This window comes from Silurus meridionalis, chromosome 13 (assembly GCF_014805685.1).
Source record: "Silurus meridionalis isolate SWU-2019-XX chromosome 13, ASM1480568v1, whole genome shotgun sequence".
Classification (NCBI taxonomy): Eukaryota; Metazoa; Chordata; class Actinopteri; order Siluriformes; family Siluridae; genus Silurus; species Silurus meridionalis.
In genome coordinates this window covers 9,363,427-9,378,888 of record NC_060896.1, presented here as the reverse complement: position 1 = coordinate 9,378,888, position 15,462 = coordinate 9,363,427, and the positions used below count along the sequence as shown (strand labels likewise).

General features: G+C 37.5%; 1 protein-coding gene across 1 annotated transcript in view; it reads left to right on the top strand.

Moving 5' to 3' along the window:
• LOC124395744 (protein arginine N-methyltransferase 8-B) overlaps nucleotides 1-15,403 on the top strand; it is an 18,626-nt gene extending 3,223 nt beyond the window's left edge. Inside the window, exons 2-10 of the mRNA XM_046864547.1 lie at nucleotides 2,858-3,097; nucleotides 3,867-4,022; nucleotides 6,344-6,407; nucleotides 7,802-7,944; nucleotides 8,075-8,162; nucleotides 9,197-9,312; nucleotides 11,979-12,129; nucleotides 13,838-13,959; nucleotides 14,051-15,403. Coding sequence (XP_046720503.1) covers nucleotides 2,858-3,097; nucleotides 3,867-4,022; nucleotides 6,344-6,407; nucleotides 7,802-7,944; nucleotides 8,075-8,162; nucleotides 9,197-9,312; nucleotides 11,979-12,129; nucleotides 13,838-13,959; nucleotides 14,051-14,134 — 1,164 coding nt within the window. The 3' untranslated portion in view covers nucleotides 14,135-15,403. The remainder of the gene's footprint in view (nucleotides 1-2,857; nucleotides 3,098-3,866; nucleotides 4,023-6,343; nucleotides 6,408-7,801; nucleotides 7,945-8,074; nucleotides 8,163-9,196; nucleotides 9,313-11,978; nucleotides 12,130-13,837; nucleotides 13,960-14,050) is intronic.
• The last annotated feature ends 59 nt before the right edge of the window (nucleotides 15,404-15,462 follow it).

The following is a 15,462-nucleotide window of genomic DNA, read 5'->3' as shown; positions in this document are numbered from 1 at the left end:
TGAAGTAGCCACTTTCCCTACTGCTTATGTTCACATCCTCTCACTGTGTGGGTCAGAGATACAGGAAATCTAGATGCCGCATTAGCTGCTGTTGCTAAACCACTTTTATACATCAATGCCTCCAGGCACATTAGCAAGTGTGAAAATCATTTGCAAACTAGTATGAGTCTATAGAGAGATACAGTTCTTACCTTGGCTGGAAAAATGTGCTTTGTTACAGGAGGCATAGCTTTTTGGGTATAGCAAGTGATAGAAATTGTAATCTTGAGGAAGTGTTGCTAATTTGAATGAGCCTAAGTGCTGGAAATTCAACAAACCAGTCTTCTTTAACTCCTGCAAAAAAGCCCCCCAAAAACCCCATAGCTTCCGCAAGCTTTCTCCTGTTTAAAGTAATTCTCTTGCTTTGAAATGCCAGCTATTAAATGCTGCCTATTGTGTTGGCATTTTCACTCTATTTTTAAACTTAATGGGAACAATCTGGAAAGCCACCTATACCAAAAGGGCAGTGCCAGAGATGTGTGAATTTTAATCCAAAGGGCTTGGGTGGTTTCACGTGGATGGGCATTTAGACACCCACACAACACAGCCGTATACTCACAACCATACACAGACACACAGTAAAAAACCCTACTGCAAAAAGGATGACATCTGAGTGATGCTTGTCAAATTTGTATAATACATGACAGCTTAAGGCAAAGCATTCGAACTGTACAGGATAGCACAAGCTAACATGTGTTTTCTGTGATGTACATTCTTGCCCTATGTTCAAGCCCTAGCTGGGAAATGAGACAGACTGAATGTGAGTGAAGCATTGGAAATTGTTAAAAATGGGAATTCGGTCTCCAATGAATAAGTCAGATCAGTTGTCAGTAACAGTCAGTAACAATTTTTATTCATAAACATTGTTATCCCTGCGGTCTTTAATCTTCTTTTTCAAGAAGAGTTTGTCTTTGCATACTGAGCCAACACCCTGATACTTCAAGATCAATAAAACAAGTTTGGTTTGTCCAAAAGATTTTTTCCCATGTTAAACCTTACACCAGATGTTTTTCCTTTAAGAGATGCTCACGAAAAGAACACCTTCAGGATGCTAAAAAGCTGTAAATATAATATGCTCAGAACCATTTTTCTTCTTAGTATGTGCAGCACATACATCACCATAATAAGCAGTAATGCAAGCAGGATTTTGTGCTTTGGTTTGGGAGAGAGTTAATGTCATAACATAATGACTAGATTATGAATAGTAGAGTAAAGAGAATAGTAGTTGATATACAGAAATAGCCAGTAAAATTCAAATGTTCCACTGGATGCATTTTGATTAATCTGGCAACAATTTTTTAACATGATAGGCTCTAAAGATGTCACTCCCCACAAACAGTGTATGCCTAATTCTTATTCTTTCTTTAGTAGCTGATATCACCTGTATACTGTAACAGGAGGAGTGGTAGATCAGTGATCAAGACCTTTTATAAGAAGATCATGAGTTCTAATCTCAGCACCGCCAGTTGCTGCTCGGCTCTAAACCTCTGACTGTTTAGTAGTATAAATGAGATGAATGTAAGTTGTTCTGGATAAGGGTGCTGTAAATGTACTGTAGAATTATAAGTAAGAGCTTCAGTTATACCCATAAAGACTCATCCAAGGACTTATAATCACAATTCACTAATGCTTAACAACCTTGCAAAACACTTGCACACTGTTTGGTTTTGCTTTATCTATACATGTAGGAGTTAAAATGGTTCGACTTCTGAATTTCCGATCTTATGATGATAGCGTTATGACAAAATAAAAAAGCAGTGCAGTGCAGTGGTCGACAGAGATCAGTTGTCTCAGTTTAGAACAAGCATTTATTTGTGTTTTGGGTATTTCAAACCCCAGTTTTAGCTCTTGTCAGACGCTGAAACAAAGCGCATAGCACACGGCGGCCTAAATTGGAGACTACCTGTATACTGAAAACAATCGTAGTCCCAAAATTTGGTGTCACCCAGAAGAGCATGGGTTCATTTTTGAGTCTAAGGGTTTTAGGGATTCCTTACTCCTGCCTCTGTCTTCCTCATTGGAATCTACATTTAGGTTCCTGTTAAGCTGCTTCATCACAAGGTCTATTTTTAAAAAAACACTTTCTGAATAAAAACAGAATAAAATTAAATTGTTTTCATTTTCCAATAAAAATTTTGCGATGTTCAAAACAAATCCCAGTGTTTATCTAAAAGCGTTTGCACAAAAAGTTGGAGAGCAGATACATCTCCAGTTTTTAATGAATATTTTGTTTTCAGAACACAGTGCTTTGGCAGTTGTGTACGATATATTTATTTTTAATTAGTATAAACCAGTCAACAAGTCTTGGTGTTTTTCTTTCTACTTTAATGCAGGGTGTTGTTGAATCAGCTGCATTTTGCCAGCGAGAGGTCTGTCGTCCCCTCTTTCTCTCTGTAGCTAGTGAATATGTTAATCAAAGCAAGAAAGTCTCACCGTATGTGCCACTCCTTTCCCCAGCTGCTTTCTTTCTGGCCCTGATGCTCCTGTGTATTCAAACACTCCCCCACTGTCTCCCACAACCTGCACAGAGATGTTAGACAGCCTGCATGTGGATGTGAATTATATTATTCAAAGAAACCGTGTATCTCTGACACTCAAAATAAAAACTGAAAAGCAGTGAAGGCTTGATATTGAACTAGTGTTAAACACTGCGATAATAGGTTATAAAATAGCACCTTATGACATTATAAATGGGTCATGAAAGATAATTCTACAGTGTCTTGTCTAAATATAGCTCATGAGTGCCACAGTAATCTGTCTTCTCTTTTTTGGTCTTTTTCTGTGCCTGTCTCCTGTTCTTTCCTGTTGGCTCTAACAGCAGCAGCCCCTCAGCTCAGCACGATCTCATTCAGTACAGCCTTCTCCTTTGCCCAAACCAGTGCCCTCAGTAAACCATGGCCCACGGCCCACACATCCCTCCCTCAAGGCGCACACTACTCATGCAGCGTCCCTGTCTAACTGCCCCGGCCGAGGCAAGATGGCCAAGTTCCTACACCCAGAAGAGATGACCTCCAGAGACTACTACTTCGACTCCTATGCTCATTTCGGCATCCATGAGGTAGGAGTTTTATACAAGTTTTCCTCTTTCAGATTATAATATTACAATTGTTTAGGTATATATTAGAATTTAGTAAAACATAAAACAGAAATATGCCGAGAGAGTCCATAAGAAAAGGTGTAAACCTAAGATATTCCAGTTAAATTTAGAGATATATGTGACAGGAACTTTCCATTTTAATTACAGGACAAGATTTCCTCTATTTTTTGAAATCACTAATATACATTATGTTTTTTTCTTAATTTTTCAACATACCCAACAACCAGTGTACTCATATGTTATTAAAAAGCTTAGAAGAAAATGGTATTCTACAGGCTACAGTCACTTATAACCATATTTTACAATTCTGGTGAGCAGAAACGCATCTCAGAATGTGTAATGCCAATCCTTACCCTGCTTATCTCCTCTGGCCTCTGCAATGCTAAACCACTCAAACTCGTATGTCCAGCACTAAGATCCAATGCACATCCACAATCACTGAAATCACATTTTTCCCTTGTCTGATATTTGATGCAAATTGAACTGATACTTTTGACCTGTATTGCTCTGCTGCCAGATAATTGCTTGATTGGATTAGTGCATAAATGTGTGAGAGAGTATAGGAGGCTCTACATTAGTTCAATTAGTGTAAATGCTTAATGTATGTAAGTTGCATATAAATTCTATCAACAGCATACATTATGAAATAACTTAATTCCTAGAATTGTATTATTCAATCAATTAAGAATTGCATTCTATTGATCAATATCTTCATTGCAATGTATTGTAGGAAATGCTGAAAGACGAGGTCAGGACACTGACCTACAGGAACTCCATGTACCACAACAAACATGTCTTCAAAGACAAGATTGTGCTCGATGTAGGGAGTGGCACTGGCATCCTGTCCATGTTTGCTGCCAAGGCCGGTGCCAAGCATGTGTACGGGGTAAGGAGGCTGGATCTAAATCTGCAGGGCGCTGCTATGTTGGAGCTTGATTACCAAAATAGCATCATGGATGGATGCCCTTCTCTGGAGAATGAGCAGATTATTACCTCTGCTACCATACCGGCACTCTCACACTTCATTGGCAGGCTCACATGTACCTGACACTTCCAGCTCTTATTATGTGAGTGTCAGCACAGGCGACTTGCCTCTGGGTCCGTGCCAGTGTGCAATCCGTAACCGAGTTCATCTGAAATGCACCTTCCTACTTCAATGTAGCTACTCTGGGGTAATCATAATCTCCCTGAAGGGCCTAATAAGAGCTCAATGCCAAAGGGTTAAATGTGAAGGGGCCATCATGTGTAGGCGAGCACTGATACAAACTCCTGGGCTGCAGTCCTAAACTAATATCCTATATTAATGTCAAGGACATTGAAGAAATGAGTTTGTACACCGCAGTAATATGCATCTGTCATTTCCAATTTGCATCAAACTTCTTAAACACACGGTGTACTGCTAGAGTCTTTCTTTTTGCCATTACTTCAAAAACAGCTGCATCAGCATTTGGCAAAATGCAGACACTAATATTGTAATTGAAGTGTGTGTGTGTGTGTGTGTGTGTGTGTGTGTGTGTGTGTGTGTGTGTGTGTGTGTGTGTGTATATATATTTAGGTCCTCCTAGGGGCAATGCAGAGAGAAATTGAGACATACAGACAGTGAGAAATAGCTGGGGATGAGGAGAACTTTCATATTACAATCAAGATGGAAATTTAAGGGAGTGGCACATTGTCATTATTAGGTCCCACAGTAACTATGCTTGTCTCTGATAATGTGTCAAACACCCCTCCTCTTTAGTGGAGTGTAACATGCTGGGTGAGATAGAAGCATAACTTATTAAGACTGTCATCTACAGTTCTGCTTGCTCTTTTCTGCGTTCTATATTTTTTTCTCTCAGACAGTCAGCTATGTGATCTCGTTGTATATGAGAAAGCAGAGCAGACAGAGAGAAAGTAAATTCTGACAGCCTAAATCTAAATTCTATACTACTCTCCATCCAACCTTGTTTTTCTTGAGAGCGGTGTGCTGATAATAGCCTAGATACAGTGTTCTCATTAATGCCCTCTCCCCACAATGTACCTCCGTCCTTTGCGTGTGGAGTCAGTCAATGTTAAATCCGGACGAGAGTTCCCATGGCCTACTCTAATGAGCTCAAGAAAGCTTACATAGTATAGTGAATAGAGGGTAAGAGGCGATGACACAAAATCTTGTGTTCTAGTGTGTTTAAACTAACCCTGGTGTATGTATACTATGTCTCGCTGACCTTTCCTAACTGTGAAATAAAATAATGCATACATAAAGAAATAAATAAAGATGATGGTATGGTGTAGCGGCAGGCAGGATTTCTGCCAGAGTCACTGGTTTGAAACTGAACTTGTTTTACTGTCAGTCTGGAGTTTGCATGTGTATTTTATGGCTGTGTGGGTTTTCTATGGATTTGCTGCCAAAAAAATAATAAAAATAAAATAAAAAAACCGTAGATTTACTGGCTACTCTAAATTGCCTTCATCATGTGTATGGTACCCTGAGATAGATGGTGTCCCGTCGCATGCCCAGTGTTCCCCGAAGATCCCCTACAACACTGCTCTGTTTACTGCCATTAATGCAAAAATAATTCACATTAACATTTTATTTGTCAAATATATGAACATACACAGTACAACATGCAGTGAATTGCTTATTATGACTAAGAAAGAAAGTGCTTTAATATTAAAGCTTTAAAAAAAATTACGAAAAAAGTAGAATAGAGAAAAATTATAAAATTTACAACGTTATGCAATAGGATATAGAATGTAAAGAAATAAATAAATAAAGAAAGAATAAAACATTCTACTATATTGTTCTAGTCATTTGCACAAGAACTAGCTTCTGGATCCCAAATAAATAACCATTAAAAAGTCACCGTACTTTTAACAATTCTATTCATTGTCTTAGTGATTTGATATCTTCATGGCTTCTTCCTACTACAGTTTGTCTGTTTACCAACCCAAATCCTCCTCTCTTTCCCATCATCAGGTTTCTTCTTTAATCATAACAGGTCTGACAGAAATATAATGCAGATGGTATATCAATTTAAACCTGAATCCCAGCATTGCTGAACCATATGTTTATAAAGCACTAGGATGAACATTGATGCACCTGGTATTGTAGCCCACTTTCCTTGGTAGATAACAAATGATCTCAGGATGTTGGTCTGCATATAAGCACCTGATAAATGACAGAAATCTTAAATGCAAATGGTGTTGCCACTGATCTTGTCGTTTCAGATCGAATGTTCCAGTATATCAGAGTACTCTGAGAAAATCATCAAAGCCAATCATCTGGACAATGGTAAGGGCTCTGGGAATACTGACTGTGTGTATACACCGATCAGGCATAACATTATAACATTATGACAGGTGAAGTGAATAACACTGATTATGGCACCTGTTAGTGGGTGGGATTTATTAGGCAGTAAGTGAACATTTCATCCATAAGTTGACGTGTTAGAAGCAGGAAAAAGTTGGGTTAGAGCATATTCAAACTGCAGCTCTTGTGGGATGTTCCTGGTCTGCAGTGGTCAGTATCAAAAGTGGTCCAAGGTAGGAACAGTGGTTAACCAATGACTGGGTCATGGGCAGCCGAGGCTCATTGATGCACGTGGGGAGTGAAGGCTGGTCTGTGTAGTCCAGTAGCTCCAATTGCTAAAGAAGTTAATGGTGTTAATGCTCGATTGATCAGGACTGTTTTGGCTGCTAAGGGGGACCAACATAATATTAGACAGGTGGTCATAATGTTATGCCTGATCGTTGGCCATAAAGTTATGCCTGGTTGGTGTATGTAAACTATGCAGTAAAGCCATGTATGTGGTTGGGAAAGAGTAAAAGTAAAGAAACCTTATTAAAAAGCACGTAGTACATATATAAACAAATGTAAATGGGAAAAATAAATGAATATATCAAAACAGACAGCACAAAAATAGACATTTACATAAATGAGATATTTTTCTTTGAATCCAAAAGAGAATGAAAACTATACTGATTCTACCACATGATTTTCTTTTAAGCAAAAATGACCATTTATTTTTGCAAATGTGCATAAAATGAAACACTAATAATCACTGTTTTAGCTAATTTAGCGTTTTTACCAAACTCAGACTTTGGAGCAGGGTTGCAGTGTGGCAGGACAGCTAGTGACGGATATCGGATGTTTCAGGTTTCTTGCTGACAAAGACTTCTCTAACCAAAACAAATAACTCCCTAAGGAAGCTGATCGAAAGTTAGGCTGTAAAAAAAACCTAGTTTTGGAATAGAGTGACCCTGCTATCTTTCTCTCTCTCTCTCTCTCTCTCTCTCTCTCTCTCTCTCTCTCTCTCTGTCTCATTTTCACACTCTCTTTTACACACACAATCACATCTGTTTTACCATCCACATGAGGACGTAATTATTCACAGACATAATTATTATTAATGCAGCTAATTATTAATATACAGTCACATAAATCTAACTTGAATTCCATTACCCGAAAGATACATTTTTTGACAATGTTTTTTTTATAAACAAAAATAAATAAACAGTTTTCCTAGTAGGGACCAGACATTTGGTCCATACCAAGATAGAAAAAACATGTCCACACACACTCAAGCTGTTCTGCAAAAATGAGATCATCTGTTTGTTGAGATGAAGACTGAAGACTCATATTTGGGTTTCTGTGTGGGTTGCTACAGCTCATGTTTTATATTGCAGTTATCACCATCTTTAAAGGAAAGGTAGAGGAGACGGTGCTGCCAGTGGACCAGGTGGACATCATTATTTCAGAGTGGATGGGATACTGCCTTTTCTATGAGTCCATGCTCAATACTGTCATCTATGCCCGAGACAAGTGGCTGGTGAGTGTGTGTGTGTGTGTGTGTGTGTGTGTGTGTGTGTGTGTGTGAGAGAGAGAGAGAGAGAGAGAGAGAGAGAGAGAGAGAGAGAGAGAGAGAGCTTTGACAGTAAATCTCTATACTGTTTTGACAGAAACCTGGTGGCCTGATGTTTCCAGACCGAGCTGCACTCTATGTTGTGGCCATCGAGGACAGGCAGTACAAGGACTTCAAGATTCATTGTGAGTGCGCACACACACTCAGACACCAAAGAAGAGACAGCTAGAGACAGGACTGTATCCACTAAGGCTGAGAGTACAAGCTTGTGTGTGCCGCACATTTAATATGACTTTATTTCACAGCCACACCACTGCATGCTGTGTGATGACAACTAATTCAGTAAAGTCAACACACATTATATTAAAATGACATTGCTCTGTAAAAAGCCCTGGACAAGCTTGTTCACTTCTGCTCAACACACAAACTCATACTCATACACATACACATCCCATAATAGATTCTGACTGAAAACCTTTTATATTAGCCTTGAGACAGTGCTGGGGAATTACACACCAAAATATATTTTATATTAAATATATTAAAATAGATAGATAGATAGATAGATAGATAGATAGATAGATAGATAGATAGATAGATAGATAGATAGATAGATAGATAGATAGATAGATAGATAGATAGATAGATAGATAGATAGATAGATAGATAGATAGTTTACCACACATTGCTGGATAGCTATGTGACATGAAAAACAATTCAAATCTATTCAGATAAGGTCCCAAAAACCTTCTGTATTTAGGAAAGTAGACAAAGGTTTAAAATGTTCGAATGACCAAATTAAAATACATTAATAGGTTCTCTGATATATAGGCACCCACACACAATGTATCAATAAACGCTTATCATTTACAACCTCCTCTTTGAAAAAAAAAATGCTGCTCTGGTTTTAAAAATATATTTTAGCTGATGGAAGGTCGAAAAAGGGCAAAAAAATAAATAAAAAAAAGGGAGTGATTTATAGGCATTTTTTAGATGTGGACAGGGAAGGTAATTCAGACTCTGTGATAGTCTCAACCATTAAAACTGCAACACCTCCCAGATAATATACAGCTTTAATGTCTTCTAAGTATTTTTTCCTGAAAAGAGTTTGGGTTTGCTGCTGCTCGTTGTGATTACTGAATTGTAAAAAATATCTTGCAAGGATTAAGTAATATTTAATGCTTAAATGCTATGAATTTGTATCTGCGTGTGTGTGCAGGGTGGGAGAATGTCTACGGCTTTGACATGACCTGCATTCGAAATGTAGCGATGAAAGAGCCACTGGTTGATATAGTGGACCCAAAGCAAGTGGTGACCAATGCCTGCCTTATCAAAGTAAGCAATTTTTCCACTTTTCTTCCACATACACATTTGTACAAGTATCACAGGTATGTGTTTGTGTATAAATGCTTCTCCAGTGAGCTTATAAAGACATCGCTTACATTCTGTCTGTGATTGTGAATGTGTGTTTTGGGATTATCATTAGTTCAATGTTTAGTTTGATAACTGACCGCAAAAAAGATCTGCTTTATAGACATTTGGCTGATCGTTAGTTCACTAATGAGGCATGGCAGTTGTTTAATGATTCATAGAAATGAAATCTCATTTCACAGTAAAGTGCTGGATAATGGACTGAGAGATGATGGTCAGGTTCATTTGAATGCATGCAGGGAGTTCTGAGTCTCACAAGGATTTGAAGACTCATCATATTTTAGGAAATCAAAGATGGACAAACACTATATATAACACACATAAACATAAAGCGTATGTATGTGCATGGTAATAAATATAAGCTTCTTCTCTCAAATCAATTTCTGTTACATTTTCACACCTTTTCAGACACAGAATCAATGTTATATCCATGAAAGCCAAATTTTTTTTTTTTCCAGTGTATCCACATAATACAAAATTATGAACTATGAGTGAAGAAGAAAGTGTAAAAACAAATGCTTAAACAAAGGATTTTTAGTTTTTGTCAATTCCAAAGGCAACGATTACCGAACATAACTGTATAGTAACAACAGCTACCTTTTTATTGCCTAAACACTGACCAATAGTTCATAGTTGATGAATAGAACAATTTAACCGATTTTTGTGATGTAATGATGATTTTCCTTTTTGTTCCTATACCATGAGAACGAAATCTTCTGTCATGTCATCTTTACATATTTTGTTTTTCCATCACTTAAGTTTTGACATTGTCCCTAATTAGAGTTTGAATAAAACAAACAATATGTAGTAAAATTTGTGACCTCTTACCTTTCTAAACTTGAGCTTCACTCGTTTCTGGCCTGATAAAAAGATTAAAATAAATGCATGTTATTGGAATAACTAAAACATAGGATCTGCTCAAAGGTCTAACATGGGCAGCTTGGCAGGGCTGGGGGTTAAACTGCTGACCCTCTGATCAGTAACACATCGCCTTAAGCAGTAAGCCACTATTGTGCTAAAGTGTTGTTTTGTTTCAACAGCAAAATGATTTGTCAGTCTAAAGACTTCTAATGTCTCTTTAAGTGCTTTCAAACGAGACTACACAACTAAACCTAACCATTCCTGAAATAAATGTCTTCTAGCCAAGACCTTCACCGCATCAACGATTATGAGTTAGTTTATAAAGCAACAAGCCATATCAAATTCTACTTATTGTTATTATTATGTGGGTTTTTGTAAGAACTATAATTATAGAAACAAAGTATACGAAAAAGCACATTGCTATTTAACCCACGGATAATTTTATAGCCAGAACTACGGTACATGTGCTGTTATGTGAAAATAATGCACACATTCTAAACAATCCAGATTTGGCCATTCAGCTCTATTGGGGTATAAGTGTTTTACATACAGCTGAGACAAATCCAATGTTGTTCTTTTTTTACATTCACCCCTCAGACACACACACAGACCTTTGCTTAGATTTCTCTAATCTAGGTTTTCAGTGTATGAAAGTAAATCAGGTAGACCAGACACATTCTGACATCCTCGTGTCTGATCTGGATTCGTAAGGGATATGTGTACTTCCATGTATGAGAAACGCTCTGTGCTCCTCCAAGAGTAACACAATAGAGAGATGATTGTTGTCTTTGTGGATCATCCCTCATCTGATTTTGATGTGTAATAAAACAATCGTACCTACTGCATACTAAGCATCCAGTGAGAGCACGTTAATGTGATTATGGCAACATTATTAGGTCTACAGTCCACTACTAATAAAGCTTTCTTGTGTACAAGATATGAGAGAAGGGTTTACTTTCCTTTCTACTCCACTAGGCATCTGCATTTTTTCTTTCATTTTGTTTATACTACATTACTATAAACTTTACATCACATTGCTAGTGGATTTTCAAATCGGATGACTGGCGGCTCTCATTAAACTGCGGTAATGCAAATGACTGGTTTTATGCAATCACCATTTATGTGCCTTTGGAAATGCTTAGGAATGGTATTATCACTTTTTTTAATCTATTTACAACTCTTATGGTCGTGGATCTGTTGATTAAACAAGTCTGTTCCTGGTCTCACTTTCATCATAACACCAAAAATTCATTATTCTTGTTTCAGCTTCACCAAAGCAACAATTTTACCTTTGTCTTTATTAAAAAAAAAAAAAAGAAAGAAATCAGCCTACTATTACACTCAAATTGTGACTCTTCATCTTCTTGCATTATTTGTTACTACAGAAACAATAATGTATTGGAATAAGTGCAATAATATAAACTTGGAGTAATCAACAGTAAATCCACATAATTAACAGTTCTGACCAATCAGAATTCAGAATTCAATGCCATTGTGGCAGAAATAAGAATACATCATAATAGAAAGAAGCATAGTATAATGAGGACATCGTGCTTATTCAATAATGCATTACAGCTATTACTTTTCTGTAGATGATGCTGTATCACAAGTTATGAACCCGAAAGCTGAATAATTTACACATTTAATGACTAATAAGGCGTGTTTAATGACTAAGGTATGTTCAATAAAACCTGCTTGATCTTCTTCAGGAGGTGGATATTTACACAGTACAGCCAGAGGACCTCTCTTTTACCTCAACCATCTGCCTGAAGATCCAGAGGAACGACTACGTGCATGCACTCGTCACCTACTTCAACATCGAATTCTCCAAGTGTCACAAGAAGACCGGCTTCTCCACAGGTGGGGTTGCTGTAAACCTGCCTAAATGCACTGCTTTACTTATATCCACTCGCCAAATTATTATTTTTTTTGTAGGAAAATGAACACAATTTATTGAAGATTTTGCTTAGTGGTAAGCGTTTGCTGAGAAGGTTTTACTTTTGGTAAAGTGGCAAGTGGCTTTTTGCCCAATGAAGAATGTGTGTGCATTCAATGTTTTTTTGAATTACTAGTATATTGCATTGCATTGACTTATAAAATAAACCTAGGAATAAATCTAATATCTTCTAACTTCTCTAGAATATGAACATGACGTTTTCAAATACTGACTGCCCTCTTGTGGCTATATTAGGTAGGAAAACTGTGAACATTGTTGCAGCGTTTTGAGATCTCGCTTCCCTGTCGATTAAACGTCCTAAGATTTCAGCAACTCTGACAGTTTTAAACTAATTAATATCTAGCATCAGTATGTTTTGCTGAAATGAAGGTTGGCACTTGTTCTTCTGAACAAAAAATGAGTTGCACTGTTTTTTCAGACAACATTTGTAGTAATATAGTAGTTTGTCGTTATATAAACAGTATTTAAACATTTGTATTTTAGTGTAAAATGATAGACTCTGGCTCTTACGTTGACATGAACAATTTGTCAGATTTCTTTTAGATATAGGAGAATTTGTTAGGACCACCACTAACCAGCTAACATTTGTGTAGTAAACTATTCTCAGCACAGCAGTAACATTGTTATGCAGTGCTGATTTGATTGTCTAATGAACGGTGTTGTTTAATGTTGGATGGACTGTTGCTGCCTATTTGGCTGCCAACTAAATAGTCCTGGCCGATGTACTGTTACTTAACCAATCCGTTAAAATATTTGGTCACGTATGTAACCATGTTGGAAGAACACCAGACAGCCACCAGGGTTCCCCCTCACTCTGAACTTAAGCCAAACCCAACAAGAAGGTTCCACATTGCAATGGCAGATGTTAACGCTGGGATTCTTTTTTTTTTTAAGAATTGAAAAGAAAGTTTCGGGTTCGGTATTATTTAAATATATATCAATCAGTGTTTGACTTATTGATATCATTCTATTAATAGATTGGTGTGCTAAAAGTCGCTTTTAAATTTTTTTTAGATAAAAGAGTAACTTTTTAACTTTTTTAGACTGGTGTGCGATGAGTCTTTTTACAGTTGACAGAGTTGATTAGGCAAAGAGTCTTGTTACAAAAATAGGAACATTATAGCCATAATAAATAATAGTACTTTGGATACTTAAGTTAGGGTTCCCTGGTGGTCTAATTGTTAGGATACGGCGCTCTCACCGCTGTGGCCCGGATTCAATCCCCGGTCAGGGAACCAACCCCAGCCACTCTTAGTGCCGGTCCCAAGCCCGGATAAATGGGGAGGGTTGCGTTAGGAAGGGCATCCAGCATAAAAACATGTGCCAAATCAAACATGCGGATGGTCCGCTGTGGCGACCCCTAATGGGAGAAGCTGAAAGAAAGAACTTTGGATAGTACATTTATAGGCAAATACTATTACTCAAGTGAAAGTTTAAAGGAGCACTTTAACTGGAGTAATATTTTACCTACTGTACCTCTACATGTTTTGTATACTTCATATATACTTCATTAATGTTTAATATCCTGAGAGAAATTTAATATTTATTTATTTACAGCCTTTATTTTGAATCATTCCGGGTTTGTTTGTTTTTTTTTGTTCCATTTTGTAGCACCAGATTCTCCCTACACACACTGGAAGCAGACCGTGTTTTATCTCGAGGAGTATCTGACCGTGAAAAAGGGAGAAGAGATTGTAGGCACCATCGCTATGAGGCCCAATGAAAATAATTCAGTAAGTATGAACAGCCTGAAGCATTATGAGAGAAAAAAAAGAATATTCATATCCCAACCCTCATATCTTTCTTCTTTCTCTTTACCTTCAGCGTGATTTGGATTTCACCTTTGAGCTGGATTTTAAGGGTCATCTATGTGAAGCTGACATCTCTCATGATTATAAAATGCGTTAAGTGTCCAGCAGGGGGCGAGAGAGTGCCCGAGTACCACCATGGTGATCGGTGAAGTGGCAGGTCCCCAGCTACAGCGCCCGAACTCGGCACAGAGGCTGAGAGCTTAATGTCCTAGGCCACGACTCTGCACATCTTTGAGACATGTGCTAATATTTCTGGAGCTGAGTGCCTCTCTGAGCAATAGCAGCCTTGCCATGGCCAATAAGAGCGTGCACCAGTCCAGCACGACTATGACTGTTCATAAGGCACCTTTGAATGTACTGCTAATCAAGCTCAAGAATGTTACAATCCTCATGAATGTGAAGAGTCAGGTTAAAGTTTCTTTTGGGAAAGTGTTAGTGGAGCGTTACGTTTTGGTTCTAGTGCGAGCCTTAAGACAAAGACGTTTTATTTTGTAGTGTAAAATAAGGAAAGTACGTTAGGGCCATTGTACTATAAGCACTACTCTACTGCACTACATAGAGTATTTTACCAGAATTAGATTAGCGCAATCTAGTCGCACACGCTCTAATGCTGAAATCTTTAAGTGTTTATTGCTATTATTAGCTATTGCTACAATAGCTATTAAAAATATTTAGGTGATTTAGAGCACATTTATGAACTTTTTAAAAATTTTTCTGTTGTGCAATGTGTAGCGAGTGTGAAGGCGTCTTGTTGCTCAGTGTCAATATTAATGTTTTAATGCAAAGATTCTTACATAGTTACATCTACCAACAGATCAGGGGATGGATAACGGATAGAAAACAAGAACATGCAGGTCTTTCAGTACGGCAGGATGTGTGTGTGAATTCACATGTGCTCTTAATGAACTCATCACTGAGGTACCTCCTGACCTTCTGTACTGCTTCAATCCAAAGATATTCTGTTTTAAATGACATGGAAAATTAACATTGATTACATTAACTGTCACCAAAAACCTGCTATGAGACTTAAGACGAAACATCTTCATCCACTCCGATCTGCTAGTTTTTCCTTATGAATAAGTTTCAGAGGTAAGAAAGCATACATTAGGAGAATATTTATTGGATGGAATCATTTATATGTAATATATTAGTAAGAAAGTGTGTAATAAAAAGTGTGTAAACCGCGCAATGCCCACTAGATGGCAGAAAAAAGCGCATTGTCTGCATACAGTGGCCTAACAATAGCGTGAAGGTTTTTTTTTGTTTTAGTTCAAACCAATGAAATCTATCAAGAATCACAGCTATCATAGGTTTTTGTTTACTTTTTTGAGCTGTTCTTCGGAGCAAAATTCTAGCTCATGCATGCTTGGAAGCAGTAAACTAATGATTATTATGTATTTCTGTTCATCATTAATTAAAGGACAT